This window comes from Bolinopsis microptera, chromosome 1 (assembly GCF_026151205.1).
Source record: "Bolinopsis microptera isolate Bmic1 chromosome 1, MBARI_Bmic_1.0, whole genome shotgun sequence".
In the NCBI taxonomy this organism is placed as follows: domain Eukaryota; kingdom Metazoa; phylum Ctenophora; class Tentaculata; order Lobata; family Bolinopsidae; genus Bolinopsis; species Bolinopsis microptera.
In genome coordinates this window covers 22,171,074-22,192,348 of record NC_087072.1, presented here as the reverse complement: position 1 = coordinate 22,192,348, position 21,275 = coordinate 22,171,074, and the positions used below count along the sequence as shown (strand labels likewise).

The 21,275-nt window shown below is 41.3% G+C and overlaps 4 protein-coding genes across 7 annotated transcripts in view; all 4 read left to right on the top strand.

Annotated features, from left to right (window-relative positions):
* The window catches only part of LOC134824839 (uncharacterized), a 102,401-nt gene that overhangs the window by 60,870 nt on the left and 20,256 nt on the right, over positions 1 to 21,275 (top strand). The window lies entirely within an intron of this gene.
* Positions 1,076 to 1,661, top strand: LOC134825684 (uncharacterized). Its single transcript, XM_063837922.1, has 2 exons — positions 1,076 to 1,304; positions 1,447 to 1,661. Exons 1-2 carry the CDS (start codon positions 1,163 to 1,165, stop codon positions 1,659 to 1,661), a joined length of 357 nt encoding a protein of 118 aa, XP_063693992.1. The 5' UTR covers positions 1,076 to 1,162.
* On the top strand, positions 1,567 to 5,474 carry LOC134822074 (uncharacterized). The gene is made up of 10 exons (XM_063832934.1): positions 1,567 to 1,656; positions 1,809 to 2,013; positions 2,309 to 2,512; positions 2,826 to 3,029; positions 3,343 to 3,546; positions 3,739 to 3,942; positions 4,131 to 4,334; positions 4,545 to 4,748; positions 4,899 to 5,096; positions 5,302 to 5,474. Exons 2-10 carry the CDS (start codon positions 1,878 to 1,880, stop codon positions 5,412 to 5,414), a joined length of 1,671 nt encoding a protein of 556 aa, XP_063689004.1. The 5' UTR covers positions 1,567 to 1,656; positions 1,809 to 1,877; the 3' UTR covers positions 5,415 to 5,474.
* LOC134825580 (potassium voltage-gated channel subfamily D member 1-like) lies at positions 18,799 to 20,335 on the top strand. Its single transcript, XM_063837834.1, has 2 exons — positions 18,799 to 19,255; positions 19,356 to 20,335. Exons 1-2 carry the CDS (start codon positions 18,799 to 18,801, stop codon positions 20,333 to 20,335), a joined length of 1,437 nt encoding a protein of 478 aa, XP_063693904.1.

Below are 21,275 nucleotides of genomic sequence, written 5' to 3'. Positions count from 1 at the left end.
AGAACAGAATAAGCGAGTAAATGTCGTATAGTGTTACGTCGAATTTAATCATCTGAGGTCTGGGCCAGTTGGTTAGGACAAAATTGTCTTAATCATAGATCAATTTGATAATTATAATGATACAGATAATTTAATGATGATTTAATGATGATACCCAGAAACTCCGCCGTTATTCTGATGCTCAAGAAATTATTGACTTACGGTTTGGAACGATGCCAATCGTTGTATCGTGACAACAGATCTTTATTGGAGGAGGATAGAACGAAATCTGTTGAGGAGGAAGCTTCGGATTGGGTTGCTCGTGACAACTCTAGCGAAGGATTCCAGTTTTGGTAGCTCCGCGTCGATTTCTAGTGGGCAATGTTCATGAATATAGGAGATTCTTGATGGTTGAGTGGTGTTACTCAGCAGTGGTGTTACTCAACAGTGATGTTAGTGGTGTTACTCAGCAGGATTAGGCTTGGACTGTTTAGGCAACCTATTAAAGACTAAGAGGCCGTCAGTAACCCAAATGACGTCCTTAAACAACATTTTCTCCGCCGAATGGGTCGTAAGATCTGAACATACATGACTATATCATATATATATACTATATAGACTATACATGTATGTATACATACTATATAGACTATACATCATGCAATTGTATGTATACATACAACTATATACTTCAGTTTGTAGCACAAACCTGCTTCTAGCTAATATACATGTGCTCGAGTACGTTTAGGTTTGATCAAAATCTATTCAAAAGACAGAAAGCCATGGAAGTTGTACTTTCCTGTTACGCTTCTAGAACCAAATTTTATCTTACAATAATTCGACCTTCTGGTGAAATAATGGTATAATGCTATTGTAGATTTAATCAGTATGTTCCACTAAACGAACCCAGTTGCACCTGTTAGTGGTGACTGAATCAGTAAGTGTGAAAATTTTACGATTTAGACCAAAAACAAAAGAAACCACTTGTCCCCATAATTCAATATTAGACAGGTGAATTTAGATCAAAGACATGTCAAATGTTACGTCTGGTGATGTGTGAAGTAGCGGCTCCTTGAGTGAACCTGTTCCTACCGGGTATAAATACCCACCATATTCCATAACCGCATCTAACAATTCTCATACTCAGTATTAAGACAGCTAGATTCCGAAGCGCACCATAAATATGAAGGTATTTTGTTTGTTTACACTGCTAGTCGCACTCAGTGCAGCCCGTGTTATCGAAGATGTGAAGGAAGCACCGGAGCAGGGGCTACAGGGTTACTTCGATACTCTCAAGGAGATATACTACAAACTCAAGGAACTCGGTAAGCAGCGCCCAAACCTATCTATACCATATGGATTTCAAAAAATACGTAATAATAGTGAATAATCGTAGCGATATCACGCTTTTTGTTATTGTTAATCTAATACTGAGAAGCAAATAAGACAAATTTGTTTAATTTTCAGGACACGAAACTGTTTGCGGAAAGACTGTAACTGAGCTGCTTGAACTTCTCGGACTGCCCGACGCCGTGGACGGAATTGTCGCCACAGCCAGAGGCTGGGTTTGCAATGCCCTGAGTGCCCCCCTACAAGTGAGAGATGTTGCCCAGCCTCAGGCTCTCCAGGGATACTTTGATACTCTGAGACAAATCATCTCCAAACTGAGGGAACTTGGTTAGACACTATTGTTATTTTTACTGCTTATGATCTCCAAATTGCTTTTTTGGCCGCCCTTTTCGTGATCAGATGAAGAATTTGAGCAAACAAAAACCCTCATCTCACCTTTTACAAGAGCTATTCTAATACTAACTCTTTGAAACCCTCAGGAGTTGACACAGTGTGTGGACAGACTGTATCTGAGCTGATTGATCTCCTCGGACTGCCTGACTTCTTAGATGGAATTGTTGCTACCTGCTAGAGGCTTCGTCTGCAATGCCCTGAGCCTTCAAGTGAGAGATGCTGCCCAGCCTCAAGCTCTCCAGGGATACTTTGATACTCTGAGACAAATCATCTATAAACTCAAGGAACTCGGTAAGGCGCCGTCTAGAATTAGTCGATCACTTTCCTAGATCTCTTGTTCTTACATGGTGAATTTAATTTTAAGGATACGATGCAGTAATCTAGCTATTGATTATCAAGCTTTTATGGTGTCAACTGAAAAAACTTAATCTACATTCTCAACCTTATCAAACATTTACATAGTGAAACATTTTGATTGGATTTTTGAACTCGTTCCTGTAAGAGGCTATAGGTGATGATTGTTTGATACTCTAAAACTTGATAGCAAACTCCATCATAGCAATGTTAAATTTCATCTCAAATTTAGGACACGACACAGTTTGCGGATCAACTGTATCTGAGCTGATTGAACTCCTCGGACTGCCAGATATTTTGGACGGAATTGTTGCTACTGCTAGAGGTTTCGTCTGCAGTGCCCTGAGCCTTCAAGTCAGAGATGCTGCTCAGCCTCAAGCTCTCCAGGGATACTTCGACACTCTGAGACAAATCATTTCTAAACTTAAGGAACTCGGTAAGGCGCCGTTTAGAATTAGTCGACCACTTTCCTAGATTTCTTGTTCTTACATGGTGAATTTAATTTTAAGGATACGATGCAGTAATTTAGATTTTCATTATCAAGCTTTTATGGTGTCAACTGAAAAAAACTTAATCTACGTTCTCAAACTTATCAAACATTTACATAGGGAAACATTTTGATTGGATTTTTGAACTCGTTCCTGTAAGAGGCTATAGAGTATAGGTGATGATTGTTTGATACTCTAAAACTTGATAGCAAACTCTATCATACAATGTCATAGCAATGTTACATTTCATCTCAAATTTAGGACACGACACAGTTTGCGGATCAACTGTATCTGAGCTGATTGAACTCCTCGGACTGCCTGACTTCTTAGATGGAATTGTTGCTACTGCTAGAGGTTTCGTCTGCAGTGCCCTGAGCCTTCAAGTCAGAGATGCTGCTCAGCCTCAAGCTCTCCAGGGATACTTCGACACTCTGAGACAAATCATTTCTAAACTTAAGGAACTCGGTAAGGCGCCGTTTAGAATTAGTCGACCACTTTCCTAGATCTCTTGTTCTTACATGGTGAATTTAATTTTAAGGATACGATGCAGTAATTTAGATTTTCATTATCAAGCTTTTATGGTGTCAACTGAAAAAAACTTAATCTACGTTCTCAAACTTATCAAACATTTACATAGGGAAACATTTTGATTGGATTTTTGAACTCGTTCCTGTAAGAGGCTATAGAGTATGGGTGATGATTGTTTGATACTCTAAAACTTGATAGCAAACTCTATCATACAATGTCATAGCAATGTTACATTTCATCTCAAATTTAGGACACGACACAGTTTGCGGATCAACTGTATCTGAGCTGATTGAACTCCTCGGACTGCCTGACTTCTTAGATGGAATTGTTGCTACTGCTAGAGGTTTCGTCTGCAGTGCCCTGAGCCTTCAAGTGAGAGATGCTGCCCAGCCTCAAGCTCTCCAGGGATACTTTGATACTCTGAGACAAATCATCTCTAAACTAAGGGAACTTGGTGAGCTGCTCGACTATATACTGTTCACTTACCATCAGAAAATAGCAAGAAAATAGTTTTAAGACTAAGAAACCTAATGATGATAATGATTTTGATATTGTGTAGCCAACCTTCTAAGATTTTGAAACTTGTAATATCACGCATTTTTTGTTACACATTTTGATATCTGATTTAACTCTTGAAAATCTTAAGGACACGAAACAGTTTGCGGACAGACCGTATCTGAGCTGATTGACCTTCTTGGATTACCTAGCATCTTGGACAGTGTTGTTGCTACCGCTAGAGGTTTCATTTGCAGTGCCCTGAGCCTTCAAGTGAGAGATGCTGCCCAGCCTCAAGCTCTTCAGGGATACTTCGATACTCTGAGACAAATCATCTCTAAACTTAGGGAACTCGGTGAGCTGCTCGACTATATACTGTTAACCTGTCATCAGTTAGATAATGTGGTTATTTTTACTGTTAATGATCTCCAAATTGCTTTTTGGCCGCCCTCTTCGTGATCAGATGAAGAATATGAGCAAACAAAAACCCTCGTTTCACTTTTCACAAGAGCTATTCTAATACTAACTCTTTGAAATCCTCAGGACACGACACAGTTTGCGGATCAACTGTATCTGAGCTGATTGAACTCCTCGGACTGCCTGACTTCTTAGATGGAATTGTTGCTACCGCTAGAGGTTTCATTTGCAGTGCCCTGAGCCTTCAAGTGAGAGATGCTGCCCAGCCTCAAGCTCTCCAGGGATACTTTGATACTCTGAGACAAATCATCTATAAACTCAAGGAACTCGGTTAGAAATTATTGATATTCTTTCATGGCTGATAATTTCTGAGCTTTATATTAAATTAATGCAGTGGCTTCTTATCTTCATACAACACAGGCTTTCGGCCTTTCCCAGCCGCCTTTTTCACTGGGCGTTAAATTTAAGCAAAATCAATTAATATTATGACAGCTAAATTTTCACAAGAACTATTCTAATGCTAACTCTTTAAATCCTCAGGACACGACACAGTTTGCGGATCAACTGTATCTGAGCTGATTGAACTCCTCGGACTGCCAGATATTTTGGACGGAATTGTTGCTACTGCTAGAGGTTTCGTCTGCAGTGCTCTGAGCCTTCAAGTCAGAGATGCTGCCCAGCCTCAAGCTCTTCAGGGATACTTCGATACTCTGAGACAAATCATCTTTAAACTCAAGGAAATCGGTGACTTAAAAAACTTTTTCAATTTTCTCCTAAATACAAATTGTCAGCTTTGTCAGCATGTGATATTCAGTTAAATTTCTTCACCGTTCAACCATCACATACACATTAAACCCAGATATAGTTCTGAATTCCAATTCACGAATCCAACAGGTCACGAAACAGTTTGCGGACAGAGTACGACTGAGCTGCTCGAACTTCTCGGACTCCCTGACATTCTTGCTGATATCGTGGCAACTGCACGAGGCTTTGTCTGCAGTGTTCTCAGTCTCGAGGCCAGATCTGATGTCCTACAGGGAGATGGACTCTTTGCTAAAACTATGGAGATCTTCTATAAACTTCTCGCGATCGGTAAGTACCCTCAGTGAAGAACTCAATACTTCATTGTCACAATTTTCATTCTGAACAGCCGATACGAGCAAGCGAATTTAAGGAAATGTTTAAAATTACATACATAATATTGCATAATATTTCACTAATATTACATAATATTGCATAATATTACATAATATTGCATAATATTACATGATATTTCACTAAACCGTGATCCACCCAGGTCAAGAGACAGTGTGCGGCGAATCCGTTTCAGAACTTATTGACTTGCTGGGACTTCCTTCTGGGCTAGAGAACGTGGTGGCCACTGCTCGTGGCTGGGTCTGCAGTATCTAGATAACAAACAGACTTCTTCCATTTTCATAAAGAGATCCAAATTTATTAACTTAGAAAAAATGTATTTGTTTGACTTGTCTCCAATGAAATAGAATAGAAAGCAAAACTAAAATATCCTAAACTTAGAAAAAGCTTGTGAAATGTGAACAGATTTTCAAATGTTTCTTCTGACGCGGTGTATAATACTTATTGACCACTGGCACTAATATAACGTTACTGATCGAAAGTTTCATTTTGTTTGTCCGACTACAGGACGAATACGAACCTGCTAGTCTAACATATTAGATGTTACTATACTATGGTTACCGACAGTTGTGCCTCTTTAGAGCCAGTTCCCACGTATTAACAGGTCAGTGACGTGATCTACAGAGAACCCCACTCCAGAAAGATAAAATTCTGTTACTCAATTTGGCAAATAAATTAACTTTGACGATAAAGTCTGTATTCCAATTCAGTAAAAGAAGATAAGTATAACTTGGCTCGTACTGTTAATTAATTCGATGAGAATTCAGCAAATCAGGTCAGATAATAATCGTTCAGTCTCAAGACTCAGCCAACGACTGAGTTTTAAAGAATCTTAGCGGGGTGAGTCTCACATTGAACACAATTCTAATTGCATGGAAGTAAATAAGCTTTATAAATTGCAATTGAAGATTTTAAATCCTCAAATGATGCAGATGAATGTATGTAATACTAATCGCGTTCTAATAATATAATTAGGTGTTTCGTATAATGGATAACCCGCTGGCTGCCCGAAAATAAACGCTAACAAGCATGAGAGTATTCAAAGTAAACACATTAAAACACTGTAAAAGGAACATAATACATATGTGTAATCTTATTTTCTATGAGGCTTTAATCTAAGTGCTAGTCACGTATCCTTTGGGCTGTAAAGATCAAAAATGATTGTGTAATATCCAGATAGGAACACCAGGAGTCAGGAGTTGGTGAGCAAGGAGACAAAATTGCTACAATTGATGGTCTCTGAGATTTGTTTCATTGATTTTGCTTGTGTCGGTGGTTTCTGTGCTAATTTTAATTGCGATTCAGATTAGAGATTTTTACTAAGAAGCACCTGAAAAGTGGGCACCTTAAGATTATTTTGATTAAGATCTAGAATAAAAATGCAACTGTAGCACAGTTAAAGGTACCAATAAATCTCCGCAAATAAAGCTCCGTAAATAGGAGGCGCCACTCAAATCGACGGTGTCTAGTTACATATTCAGTTATACTTATAGTACATTAACCTAAAAGTTTATCAAATCTTCAGAAAATCATATCACTGTGCGGCGTCGATTTTGTTAAAACCTCTAAAAATGGATCAATTTAAACTGTTGTGATATCAAAAACAAATCCAATTCGTGTTCGGAAAAACATTAGCATGCTATTCATAATAATTCACTGTTTAAACGTAGGCTCTCTGAGAGAAGTGTTTACCAAACTACCAAAAATAACACAACAAATCCTAACAAAGTAAACACACTATTTAAAATGTATGCAGCAGTGACTCCGTGTATTTCCGAGCGTGCTAAATCAAATAATTTGTGCAAGTTTGGGTGAATTTCTATGTGCCAAATTTGAGATATCACTTCAAACACAAGAAAATAGTGCTGTCGGACAGATGTCGCTATCGGACAGATGTCGTGTTACCCTAAATCAATCTACAGTCAATCAGCATATGCTTTTGTTAGAGATTGGGTGAGGGTTAAGGCTGGGATCAGATCAGAGGGCTAGGATTTCGAATAGTCATTCGGGGCCACCAAGAAAACGTGTTTAAAAAGTCAAGTGACAGTCGAGTGTAGAGTTATTAATCATCATCCGCTTTTATGCCAGCACTTTGCTGAGCCTCTTTAGGTGCTCTTTTGTTTATAGATGTTATTATATCCACCAGCGTGCGCTTTTTCGCATAGCGGGCTCTCACCAGCCCGCTGTCAAAGGGCCCGATATCTCTACAGCCCGCTCATGATATAGCCCGCTAACAAGTGACATTTAATTTGACCAGTAGCAATATTAGTAAGGGGAAAAGTGGTCGATTTAAGGGTTCCGTTGGATTTAAATGTTCACAAGGATTTAGCAACGGAATATGGTAGTTAGAACCCCTACGAACATAATTAGACTTGTCACCAATTTTGTATCTCGACAGAAACACCACTTTTTACCACTTTTTACCACCTTTGTACCACCTTTCTGGTTTGCCAAATATCTTTAGTTGTGAACGTCGTAGAAGGCTGAAAATTAACCTAGAATGTTTATCTTATCAAGGAGTAAAACTTTTGTACTAAAAATTTTTACATTGGACAATCAGCTAATTGGATAATTACCAATTAGTTAATTACCAAAAAAAGTGAAAAATTTTTATTGGCTCAAAATGATTAAAATCGTTTAAAACACGGAGAAATGTAGTTTTTAGAAAAACTTTAAAACTTTTTCACTTAAAAATTTTTTTCGAGACTTGAAAAATTTCGAAAATTTGAAAAAAAAATTTCGAATTGCATGAATGATGAAACGTGGATAAAAATGCTTTGCAGAAAAACTTCGAACATTTTTAGATCGGGGAATACTAAAATCATAAATATTTGAAGTTTGAGTTCAGTAAATCTCGGCATATTTTAGTAATTAGGAATAGCTTAGCGGAAAGGCTGAACCTGAAAAAGGTTAACCACACAATATTAGAGTTTCATAACTAATTACAATACAGCTTTACCAAATTCCACATAAAGAAACAGCACAAAAGGACCGTTTAAGATCGAACCGATTTTACCTGCTGTATACTATCATTTTATTGATTTCAATGATCAAAACCTCTCTGTACCGTCAATCTTGCCAATCTATACCGGGTATCTGAATTTACCGGACCTCTTCTTTGCCTCTATAATAATAGACCCAGTTGTGCAAGAAATGCGATTTCTCACAGGGGCTTCTTTTAACTGTGCACCTTTTGTCACTCTCGCAAGAGGCCCGGTATTATAGGGGGGTATAGGAAGCAAGTGTAAATATACCTTCCATTATCCACTGTGGGTTTTTTGTGTTGTGAATGCGCATGCCGCTTCGTTTGCTATGCAAGATACCTCGAATAACCCCCATATGTCATTGCCAGGGTCGGGATAGAGCTGGAGATAGCATTGAGAGGTTGCTAGAAATAGCTAGACTTAAAATAAACTGGTGGTAGCTCGGTGGTGCTAGCATGGAGGTAGCAGAACGTAGCTACACGGGGTTTCATTGGAGTTGGTTATTTTAATGGCCAAAGAGTGCCGGAACTAAAGTTACTTAAGATTGCAGTTTAGGGGCAGTGCAAACCACGGTGGAGTCAGGGACACAGAGCTACAGTGTAACAGTGCAGGAGTACTGCAAAAGAACAGTGCAAGTAATACAGTCTGCAACAGTAAAACGCTGAAGAAGGAGATAAGATTGTGGCTGCAGAGGAGGAGAGGAGCAGGAACCTGATTGTGTTCCGGTTGAAAGAAGAGGAGGAAGAAGAGTTTCCTGCTCTGGTAACCGCATTTTTGGAAGAGGTGGGGTGAGAACTTACTTCCAAGCGACACGGTGGGCTGGAACCAATCAGGTACAGCTATCCGACCTATCAAGATCACCGTCCTGAGCTTTGTACCGCGACAATTGACCCCCTTACAATTGACCCCCCCGACAATTGACCCCCTATGTAATTACACTGGCGTCAATTGTCGCAAAATCTAGGGTTTAGTACGACAATTGACCCCCCATGTAATTACACTGGAGTCAATCGATCGGGTTAGGGTCAGGGTCCTGGGTCACGGTTAGGGTTAGGGTTAGGGTTAGGTTTAAGGTTAGGGTTAGGGTTAGGGTTAGGGTTAGGGTTAGGGTTAGGGTTAGGGTTAGGGTTAGGGTTAGGGTTAGGGTCCTGGGTTAGGGTCCTGGGTCCTGGGTCAGGGTCAGGGTCAGGGTCAGGGTCAGGGTCAGGGTCAGGGTCAGGGTCAGGGTCAGGGTCAGGGTCAGGGTCAGGGTCAGGGTCAGGGTCAGGGTCAGGGTCAGGGTCAGGGTCAGGGTCAGGGTCAGGGTCAGGGTCAGGGTCGGGGTCAGGATTAATTGTATTAAATTATATTGTCGGGGGTCAATTGTCGGCGGTCAATTGTCGGGGGTCAATTGTCGGGGGGTCAATTGTCGCCCACCCCTAAGCTTAACAGCCTTTCATCATAATCTGATAGCTAGACTTTATTCTAAGTCTAGTTATTTCTAGCAACCTCTCAATGCTATCTCCAGCTCTATCCCGACCCTGGCAATGACATATGGGGGTTATTCGAGGTATCTTGCATAGCAAACGAAGCGGCATGCGCATTCACAACACAAAAAACCCACAGTGGATAATGGAAGGTATATTTACACTTGCTTCCTATACCCCCCTATAATACCGGGCCTCTTGCGAGAGTGACAAAAGGTGCACAGTTAAAAGAAGCCCCTGTGAGAAATCGCATTTCTTGCACAACTGGGTCTATTATTATAGAGGCAAAGAAGAGGTCCGGTAAATTCAGATACCCGGTATAGATTGGCAAGATTGACGGTACAGAGAGGTTTTGATCATTGAAATCAATAAAATGATAGTATACAGCAGGTAAAATCGGTTCGATCTTAAACGGTCCTTTTGTGCTGTTTCTTTATGTGGAATTTGGTAAAGCTGTATTGTAATTAGTTATGAAACTCTAATATTGTGTGGTTAACCTTTTTCAGGTTCAGCCTTTCCGCTAAGCTATTCCTAATTACTAAAATATGCCGAGATTTACTGAACTCAAACTTCAAATATTTATGATTTTAGTATTCCCCGATCTAAAAATGTTCGAAGTTTTTCTGCAAAGCATTTTTATCCACGTTTCATCATTCATGCAATTCGAAATTTTTTTTTTCAAATTTTCGAAATTTTTCAAGTCTCGAAAAAAATTTTTAAGTGAAAAAGTTTTAAAGTTTTTCTAAAAACTACATTTCTCCGTGTTTTAAACGATTTTAATCATTTTGAGCCAATAAAAATTTTTCACTTTTTTTGGTAATTAACTAATTGGTAATTATCCAATTAGCTGATTGTCCAATGTAAAAATTTTTAGTACAAAAGTTTTACTCCTTGATAAGATAAACATTCTAGGTTAATTTTCAGCCTTCTACGACGTTCACAACTAAAGATATTTGGCAAACCAGAAAGGTGGTACAAAGGTGGTAAAAAGTGGTAAAAAGTGGTGTTTCTGTCGAGATACAAAATTGGTGACAAGTCTAATTATGTTCGTAGGGGTTCTAACTACCATATTCCGTTGCTAAATCCTTGTGAACATTTAAATCCAACGGAATGCCACTTTTCCCCTTACTATATAGCCCGGAGTTCTCTAAAATATTTTCAGTTTCTGTATCGTCTCCATGTGAAATTCCATAAGACAACAACTTACAAGTTACTTAGAACTATACAGTTGTATAGTTGAAACCGGTTTAATTCATTAACGATGAATTCAATTGCAATAATCGTACAGTGAGCTAATTAGTGTAGTTTCTGTTTCTAAATTCCCACGGCAATATGCAGTGGATGTAAAGAATGTACAATGTATCAACTGCAAACTCTGATCGCTCACCCTCTATCGGACGCTATATCAGTTGTCACGCAGTTTGCCATGATTGGCTCATAATTAACACGTGACACTGACACACTGTTACTATGGTTACCACGAATTTGCAAATTCGTGGAGACGTCCAGACTAAATTCTAAGCCGGTGATCTCTATTATAGTATCGATAATTGTTTTGTGTTTACCATTTCAGTTGTGTTTACCATTTTCATTTCACTAGTTCAGTCGATAAATCTTGAAATGGGCCGAAATTTTACGTGTTATTCTATTGTGTTCCCGAAAGATATTTTGCCCTGTTTTTGTTTTGAAACTGCCATTTAAATTGATGTTATGAATTTGATCTTAAACTTTCATATTAAATGTCCATGATCAGACTGTGATCTCGAGCTCTCTGGGTTACTACTTTTAAGTGTCCAGCCACTCAGTAGCTGCTACAGAAACTGGGCACTATCCGTCGCGGAGTCGAGTCCGCGGCGGAGCCGCCGGACTCCGGGCGGACTCCGAGCGGACTCCGGCGGAGCCGCCGGACTCCGAGCGGACTCCGGCGGTGCTCCGCCAAAATGTATTTACAGTGGACTCGAGTACATTTTGGCGGACTCCGAGCGGAGCCGAGCGGACTCCGAGCGGACTTTAAAGTCCGCCGCGGACTCCGAGCGGCTCCGCGGCGGCTCGGTGGAGTGTCCGCCGCGGACTAAGCCACTAGGCGGACTCCGGTCCGCCGCGGACTCCGGCGGAGTGCTTGGCGGACTCCGCCGGACCTCTCCGCCAGACTTGAATCCGGCGGAGTCCGGCGGAGCTTGGCGGACTCCGCCAGCTCGGCGGACTCCGATCGGAGTCCGCCGGACTCCAACAGAGTCCACTGACTTCCGACCTCCGTCTTCCGACCCTCGGCTAAATTTGTCACGTGACATACAACATAGCATTTTGCAATATTGTGGTCAGATGAAAAGGTCGCTAGTGATAAACCTTAACCATTACCCTCACAATGTCAATAGTGTACAACTCTAGTCCTAACTTTGACCCTATAATGTATAAACGTTGACCCTAACCCTCCACCAAACCGTCCGCAGCGAAATATCAATGTCATTGACTGGTCACGTGACCAAAACAATTTTTGTCATATTATCTCATATGGGGAAGCGTTTTTAGCAAGCAAAAATACGTCGACCATCACAGGACGACGCCAGCCAGCACTCTCTACGCTCTTCGAGCTCCGATCGTCCTGTGACGAAGTAAGGACGAAGCCTGAGGTCCTCAGGTAACATCGACCACCGATTGAAAATTCAAAGATTTTTTGACATAAAGGTCAAATGTAAAACTAAAATTTTGATGCTGATTGATTGACGACGTCAATTTTTGAGCACAGCGCGAGCGCATGCGGAAAAGGACCGCGTAGCTAGTCAAGATGTTGATAAATATTTGGCTTGTGGCGCGATGTGTTGCTCTAACTATAGCCCTCTCGCTTGCAGTAGCGCGCGACCGCCGGAGGCGGAAATGACCTGGTTAGCTAGGTAAACGCGATGTGCCTTGTAGGATGAAATCCTACTAGCTGACGCCATTCGCAGCTGTGCTGCTCGCTGTACGTCAGCGATAGAAATTTATACGCGTATCCCCCGTTAAGATGTGCCACTCGACTGTCGACGCGCCACACAATTTTTTTTGTTGCTCGTCGCACGTCGACGAACAACGAAGCTCGTTGCGACGCGCCGCGCAATGAGCTGCTAGGCTAGGACATCGTCCTGGTCCAACAAATTTTGGCGAGCGATTTTCTCCAAAAATTTAATGAGGGCGTCGACGTGCGACGAGCAACGAGAAAAATTGCGTGGCGCGTCGGGTGGCACATTTTAACGGGTGATACGCGTATAAATTTCGATCGCTGACGTACAGCGAACATCACAGCTGCGAGTGGCGTCAGCTAGTAGGATTTCATCCTACAATGCAAGGCACATCGCGTTCATTTAGCTAACCAGGTGCTTTCGCGCCGCTGCGGGCGCGCTTGTTCCACAAGTCATTTCCGGCGGTCGCGCGCTACTGCAAGCGAGAGGGCTATAGTCTGAGCAACACATCGCGCCACAAGCCAAATATTTATCAACATCTTGACTAGCTACGCGGTCCTTTTCCGCATGCGCTCGCGCTGTGCTCAAAAATTGACGTCGTCAATCAATCAGCATCAAGATTTTAGTTTTACATTTGACCTTTATGTCAAAAAATCTTTGAATTTTCAATCGGTGGTCGATGTTACCTGAGGACCTCAGGCTTCGTCCTTACTTCGTCACAGGACGATCGGAGCTCGAAGAGCGTAGAGAGTGCTGGCTGGCGTCGTCCTGTGATGGTCGACGTATTTTTGCTTGCTAAAAACGCTTCCCCATATGAGATAATATGACAAAAATTGTTTTGGTCACGTGACCAGTCAATGACATTGATATTTCGCTGCGGACGGTTTGGTGGAGGGTTAGGGTCAACGTTTATACATTATAGGGTCAAAGTTAGGACTAGAGTTGTACACTATTGACATTGTGAGGGTAATGGTTAAGGTTTATCACTAGCGACCTTTTCATCTGACCACAATATTGCAAAATGCTATGTTGTATGTCACGTGACAAATTTAGCCGAGGGTCGGAAGACGGAGGTCGGAAGTCAGTGGACTCTGTTGGAGTCCGGCGGACTCCGAGCGGAGTCCGCCGAGCTGGCGGAGTCCGCCAAGCTCCGCCGGACTCCGCCGGATTCAAGTCTGGCGGAGAGGTCCGGCGGAGTCCGCCAAGCACTCCGCCGGAGTCCGCGGCGGACCGGAGTCCGCCTAGTGGCTTAGTCCGCGGCGGACACTCCACCGAGCCGCCGCGGAGCCGCTCGGAGTCCGCGGCGGACTTTAAAGTCCGCTCGGAGTCCGCTCGGCTCCGCTCGGAGTCCGCCAAAATGTACTCGAGTCCACTGTAAATACATTTTGGCGGAGCACCGCCGGAGTCCGCTCGGAGTCCGGCGGCTCCGCCGGAGTCCGCTCGGAGTCCGCTCGAAGTCCGGCGGCTCCGCCGCGGACTCGACTCCGCGACGGATAGTGCCAGAAACTGTAGTAACTGGTTACCGGCTGGGTAACCCTGGTTACCCAGGTAACTGACATGATAATGACAACTAACTTGGTAGTAGAGGGCTCTGTGGCGACTGGTGGTGCTTGTTCTGGTTCCAGGGAGGGAGAGGGGAGAGAGGTAGAGAAGTATAGAGGAAGAGTAGGAGAGAAAGAGAGGGAGAGGAGGAGAGAGGGAGATAAAGAGAGAGGGATAGAGGGAGAGAGGGACGTAAGGAGGGTGGGAGAAGGAGAAAGGAAGATAGGGAGAGAGTGAGAGAGGGATAGAGGGATAGAGGGAGAGAGGGATAGAAGGAGAGAGGGAGAGAGGCCTATATTTTGATCGTTTACATTAAAATATGTACCTGAAACAATGAGCTGAAACATTGTTTGATAGCAGCCGCTTTTTCGTTCTATAGTCAGTCATTTTGGCCTGTTTTACATCTTAAACCAAAAGCAACATGATTTTTTCGTAACTTTTCTGAAATCTTGTACATTAATTTGCTGTGATTGTTGCAAACTGAAGCTTCGTGATAAACGCCCGCTGATGGATATACACGATATCATTCCTCGCCTCGAGGGCGGAACTATCGTATTAGAAACATGTTGAAAGTAAAAGTGAAATTAAATTAAAAATGGATCTCTTGAAGAAACTAAAGTAAAACTAATATCTGTAAGAAAAAGCTCACGCTGGTGGATATAATCCACATCACCTCGACCCGCGGGCGGAAAAATCGTATAGCACTCGGGCCCGATGGGCCCTCCGTGCTATACGAAAATATGTCCTCCTAGGGCTAGCGCCCTCGGGGACATATGAAATATTGCACGCGCGTGCGCGTGCAATATTTTGTTCCGCCCGCGAGTCTCCGGTGATATGTATATATATATCCGCTTATTTCCAATGTGTGAAGAAAGTAGATGTTACCTATGAAGCTGACACATCCGTGATTTTTAGTAAGGTTGTAAGATGCATAATAATCAATTTAGAAATTTCATTAAGCCGTCATATTGAGTCGACAAACCAGAATCCGAGGTTTTGAGATCGTTGATACGAAGGACCTTGCCTTTGTCCAAATAGTTGTACTTCCTCGAATGTGTGACTCGATTTCGAGCACTTCCAGAGTATAGCTAAACCATTTGTAGGTCTAGGGGGATATCAGTGACATAAAATTAGCATAAACATAATGAGTAAATATACTTCCAAGGAACTTCCTCCATCCCTGGAAGTCATCTTCTTTAAATAAAGTCGTCGGTTTGTGACCTAAAACAAGGTAAAGGGCACCGTTAAACAGATCCTAGTTCCTTTATATACCTATCATTGGGTAATTAGATTCTACCGTACTTGTTTGGTCTTATTTTATGGCATATGTTTACAGATAAAAGGCACGATTTAGGGTACGGGCGTCAGATAGTATCTATCGACTGTAGTTATCGAAAGATTATACGGCTGAATCGATTTTAGCTACTACTTTGTTACTTATTGATTTCAATTCGTTAAGCTTATACCATGTTCTGTAACATGGAATGAGACGGAAATTATTATCTAGTGCATTGATGATGATCATTGAACACACCACTATTTCCGTTGCACTTTACTTAAACATCAAAAAGCTTCAACAATCGCAAAACCCCTTTCGTAAGTGAATCGTGCAATATTGGACAAACCTCAGCGGTGACAGTGGGACTCAGCAAAGCTTTCTCCCCAGCTTGGAGAATCACAGTTTGGTGTGTCAAGCCGTTGGGTTTGTTTATTACGAGCTGGTGCGTTGTTTTTCTCGTTCGTCCGTCCGCGAAATTAAGCTCCTCCAAGTACAATCCTGGTGAATATGATCTTTTTCAGAGCCTTATAAATTAATTGATTCTACCATACTTTGCTAGCTGCGATTAAAATTTTCAATTAATTTGCGTGTGATTACGTACTAACGTTGGATGAACAAAAATGTTAATTGCCGATGAAGCAGGCTTCAATATACTACTTGAAATTAGGAGGATTCAATTAGTTCTAATTGAACAGACTTATAACTGAAATCTTCATATTATGTTTTTCTTCAGAATTAAAATAGTCAAATGTAGCGCAGGTTGTAACAGTCGGAAGCAATCTACAACATAACTATGATCATTTCAATCAGGCTAATTTGCTTATAAATGATCAACTGTCAGCCAGTTGCGGGGTCTTTTGGATATAGAAAGATGGCATGAAATCATAATTAATTCTTGGCCGGATTTATTGTATCTGTAATAGCCCGGTTCATAAAACAAAAATATTATCCAATAATTACGGCGATAGGCTTATCTGTTGTTCCTTAGGCCAAATAACTACCAAAAAAATTTTGAAGCTTCAACTCCAACCGGAAACACCCCCACATGCCACGCCCATTTTTTTCATCAATTTTTAACAGGTAAAAATCTTCATATCATCAATTTAGGCATAAAGGAGTGCTTTTAGTGCTCCAACAGTTTGGGGTCTAATAGTAATGGTAGAAAAAGGTTAACTTTAGTCAAAGTCTCAAGTCTCCACGGCGCTTGGTTTAGGCGCACCGGATCTCGCGTCTCCGCCTCCGCTGCGTGATTGGTGGCGCCAGAACTAAAGGTCGTAGAGACATGAGACTTCAACTAAAGTTAACCTTTTCCTACCATTTATATTAGAGTAGCACAGATTCAGAGCTCTAAACACATTCCTTCATCCTTAAAACGACAATCATATGAATTTTGCCTGTAAAAGTTGATATCTTGATGTCAATTAACATCGTAAGCTTTTAAAACTAAAATGAATTAAATGAGTCATAATACTTCACACAATATTTACACACAATATGAAAATATAAATACAGGAAGTCTTTTGGATTCCACGTCTCCACACCCTGGAACTGTCAGAGGTAAGAACACTAGAACAGTCTTTTATTAATAATCCAACAATCATATTATATGAACCTTTTCAGTTGAAACTTCGTTGGTTGCATTGTGTTGCAAAATTTCTTGCATTACAATACTAGTGAAAATAAACATTACTGGGGGAATTTGCCCTCTTCCAAGCTCTCTTACAATGAAGTCGCATTCCGGAGACTAATGTTTATGAATGAGCAGTCACTGTCGAGAACGAGCTGGTCGAGTATTGGGAATATGCCATCTATGGCGTGGAGAATTTCCCCTCTATACCGTGGAGAATTTCCCCTCTTCATGAATCCTACAAGAATTTAACAAGTATTGCCCCATCTTGGAGAGGGAATCAGTCCTTCAGCTTCAAGAAATTCAGTTTACAGAAGAGATTCATTTAGATGTTAGATCCATTACTGATAACTTGGTAAAGGAATTAGAACCAGATGCTACTTTGTTAGCTAATGCTTGGATATTTATAGTTATTTACTTAACTTTGTCTTGACGTATCAGTAAGAGATTACTGTACCTCGTTATTTACGAAGAAATCATCAGACCTTATTAATAGTGATCGGTGACCCTGTCAGTGACGACTGACGAGCTATGAAGGAATCATTGGATCTCATTGATAATGATCCTGTCAGTGACGAGCTATGAAGGAATTATTGGACCTCATCAATGCTGATCCTATCGGTGACGAGTTATAAAGAAATAAAGACCTCATTTAAATCCTAGTTTGACGAAAATATTCCTCTGGCAAAAAAATTCCTTTTGGCAACGAAGATTAGACAGCTTGCTTGTGAAGACTTGGCGATCCGAAAACCAGGGTACCTAAATCAGAACCTGCTGACTTCTTTAAAGGATCAGTTCCACTTTCCAGTGCAGGGACCGAGAAAAGTTCAATGTCGAATCCAAGAGACTTCCTGTATTTATATTTTCATATTGTGTGTAAATATTGTGTGAAGTATTATGACTCATTTAATTAATTTTAGTTTTAAAAGCTTACGATGTTAATTGACATCAAGATATCAACTTTTACAGGCAAAATTCATATGATTGTCGTTTTAAGGATGAAGGAATGTGTTTAGAGCTCTGAATCTGTGCTACTCTAATATAAATGGTAGGAAAAGGTTAACTTTAGTTGAAGTCTCATGTCTCTACGACCTTTAGTTCTGGCGCCACCAATCACGCAGCGGAGGCGGAGACGCGAGATCCGGTGCGCCTAAACCAAGCGCCGTGGAGACTTGAGACTTTGACTAAAGTTAACCTTTTTCTACCATTACTATTAGACCCCAAACTGTTGGAGCACTAAAAGCACTCCTTTATGCCTAAATTGATGATATGAAGATTTTTACCTGTTAAAAATTGATGAAAAAAATGGGCGTGGCATGTGGGGGTGTTTCCGGTTGGAGTTGAAGCTTCAAAATTTTTTTGGTAGTTATTTGGCCTAAGGAACAACAGATAAGCCTATCGCCGTAATTATTGGATAATATTTTTGTTTTATGAACCGGGCTAATCTGTAAGTGTATGAAGAGATCAGTTAATGATATTCAGGTCAACCGCGCCCAGTCATAATTAAAGATTATGACTTGCTCAGCATACAAATTGAAGTTCATTGTTTCCAGGCCTGTTTCGGTCACGTAATCAAGAGAATTTCCGGTACACTGTTCATTTAAATGGGGTCCAATGTTGTCTTTTGTCTCAACTCTCAGCAGAATATCTTTTTCGATCTTTTAAATATTTAACAAAGAAGTTAACTTATTGGGAGAGATTTGAATTGAAACTTAACCATATAATAATAGGATGATGATATTTTTCAACAGTTAACAAAGTTAGCGGGAAATATTTATATATAACACGGCTTATTTCAGCTCAGCATGGCTATGCAGGCTGCGTCGGGCTCGGCAACCTCACATGACATTGAACATTGCATCGTATCTCGTTCACAAAGCACCCACCTGAACCCCAACCTGACCGGCACGACACGTAAACCAACCCCGGATACCCGCCGGAAGATACCTCTCAGCTCTCTCACCGCTCTACCTCTAGTAAGCAGTGTCCAGGCTCATGCTGTCCCAAAGAAGAAGTCCAGGGTCTGGAGACCCAGTTTGTTGGAAAGGAGCCAATATTTCAAGGCTAATTCTCCCAGTATTTTGGAGATCCAGGAGGATAATTTATCCTGTCCGAACAGTCCGGCACCGACCGTGCTGTCAGAGAAGTCTGCCTTGTTAAGTGTGACCGAAGAGGACAATCACTACAAAATATTTAACGTCAGCGGAACACTCTTCGTGATCGATACAACCATCTTCCAGGACTACCCCGACACACTTCTAGGTAAAATTTGTGAAATTTTTGTTTTATCGATTAATTAATTTGTTTCAAAGTGTGTACTTCGATGAGAGTACGAATTTATATTCCTAATCTGATCTTACAGGTTCGGAGAGACTGGAAAAGTTCTACAACAAGACGAGAGGGGAGTATTTCGTGGAACACTACAAGCACATGTTCCCGGTAATCACCCGGTTCTACACCCACCAGGAGGAACTCGTGTGTCCTCACTGCATGACCAAGCAGATGTTTGAGAGTTGCCTAGAGTTCTACGGGTTGCTTCCCTATTATCTAGGTCTCAAAAGTAATTTGAAAGAGATGAGGGGAGAGTTAGAAGCGGATGGTTTGAAGGAGGCGATATATTACACTGTGATAAATCCGGACTTCAGTCGAATAGCACTTGTATACACAATAGTTGACGTCTTGGTGATCGTGTGCAGTACAGTTGTTTTGATCCTAGAAACTGTCAAGGAGGTTGCTGATAATCACTATTTCACTCGGGGAGCTTACATTGTGGAGGCTGGAGTCAACATACTTTTTACAATCCAAGCCATTTTACTGCTAGTTGTCTATCCTTCCATAAAACTCTACTTCACTAGTTTAATGAACTGGATTGACATTTTCTCTGTGCTTCCATTCTACATCAGACTTATGGCTGGATCCTACTTCAGCAAGGCTGGATCCGCATTCCGAGTGTTGAGGCTAGTCAGACTATTCCGGGTGATGAAACTGTTCCGACGTTCCCTGGGAGGCCAGGTTTTGATCTCGTTTCTTTACTCCAGTATCCCTGAGATCCTCCTCCTCTTGTTGATGTGGGGCATTGCCATTCTCCTCTTTGGACCCATGATGTTCTTCATTGAGCACGAACACGGAAATGATAGTTTCGACTCTGCTTTCTCTGGAATGTGGTTTTGCGTTGCAACCATAGGAACAGTTGGTTATGGGGATCTTTATCCCAAGACTGATCTAGGAAAGTTTCTTGCTGCCGTGTACACGATCACAAATCTGACAGTGATGACAATACCAGTATCAATAATCATCACCAAGTACAGCAGGGCTATGAGGATGTCCAACCACAGAAGATAGAAACCCTAAAATGAGTTTCAGCAGTATCCAAATGTGCACATCAGAGACAATCATTATTATCTTATAGTTATTCTTAACTTAAAATCCTGAATTGTGAGGTATATAAGGACTCACCCTGGTCGTCGCCATTTATAAATAGGATGGTGAGCAGTTTCTGGTCAGGAGAAATTCTGTACTTGGAAGATTTCTCGATTTTGTAAGTCGAGTTGAAGCAGAGTCAGAAGAGGAACTGCTCATGCCGAGGGTACGTGTACCATCTGACAAGTGACAATCAATAACGGCACTGATTTCACCTACTGCACGATTTCATAATCCATTGTATGTCTTCTTTTGTTCACGTTTCATGCTACCCATCGGTACGTACCTACATTCGGAAGGCTGTAGGTGTAACTGGTTCCATATACTCATAGAGAATGTGATATTTGGCCCTCTGATTTAAAGGAAAATGTTCAATTTGTCGCGGAGAGCTGAAAAAATCGCGATTTTTCGCGGAGAATGGTAAACATCGCGATTCTGCTCATGCCGCGATTTATTTTTGTCTTTGCTAGCTTCTGAGGAAGCTTTAGTAAACATCAGTTTTTCTAATTTTTCTCCAAAAGTATTAGTAAGTCAGAGGTAGCTTCAGCACGCTAGTAGTGTCAAAATAAACTTACGTATTGCGAAAATTGTAAGCCCGAGTTTAAGTTTCTACGCCCTTCAGAAGCTGAGATACAAATTTCCCGAATATAACACAGATTCGAGCTATTCGAGTTTCAGTTATTTAACTAACTCGATTCAGCAGTAAAATGCATACTAAAGTCTAAATACCTCCCTGTTGCTAGAGTAGAACTAGAAGCAGAACACGTTGAAATGTCAGAGTTTTAGGCCAAAAATGGCGGAAAATGGCGTGGTTAAGGAAGGAACCACTCGACTTTTATTCACCCTAATTTACTTTTTATGG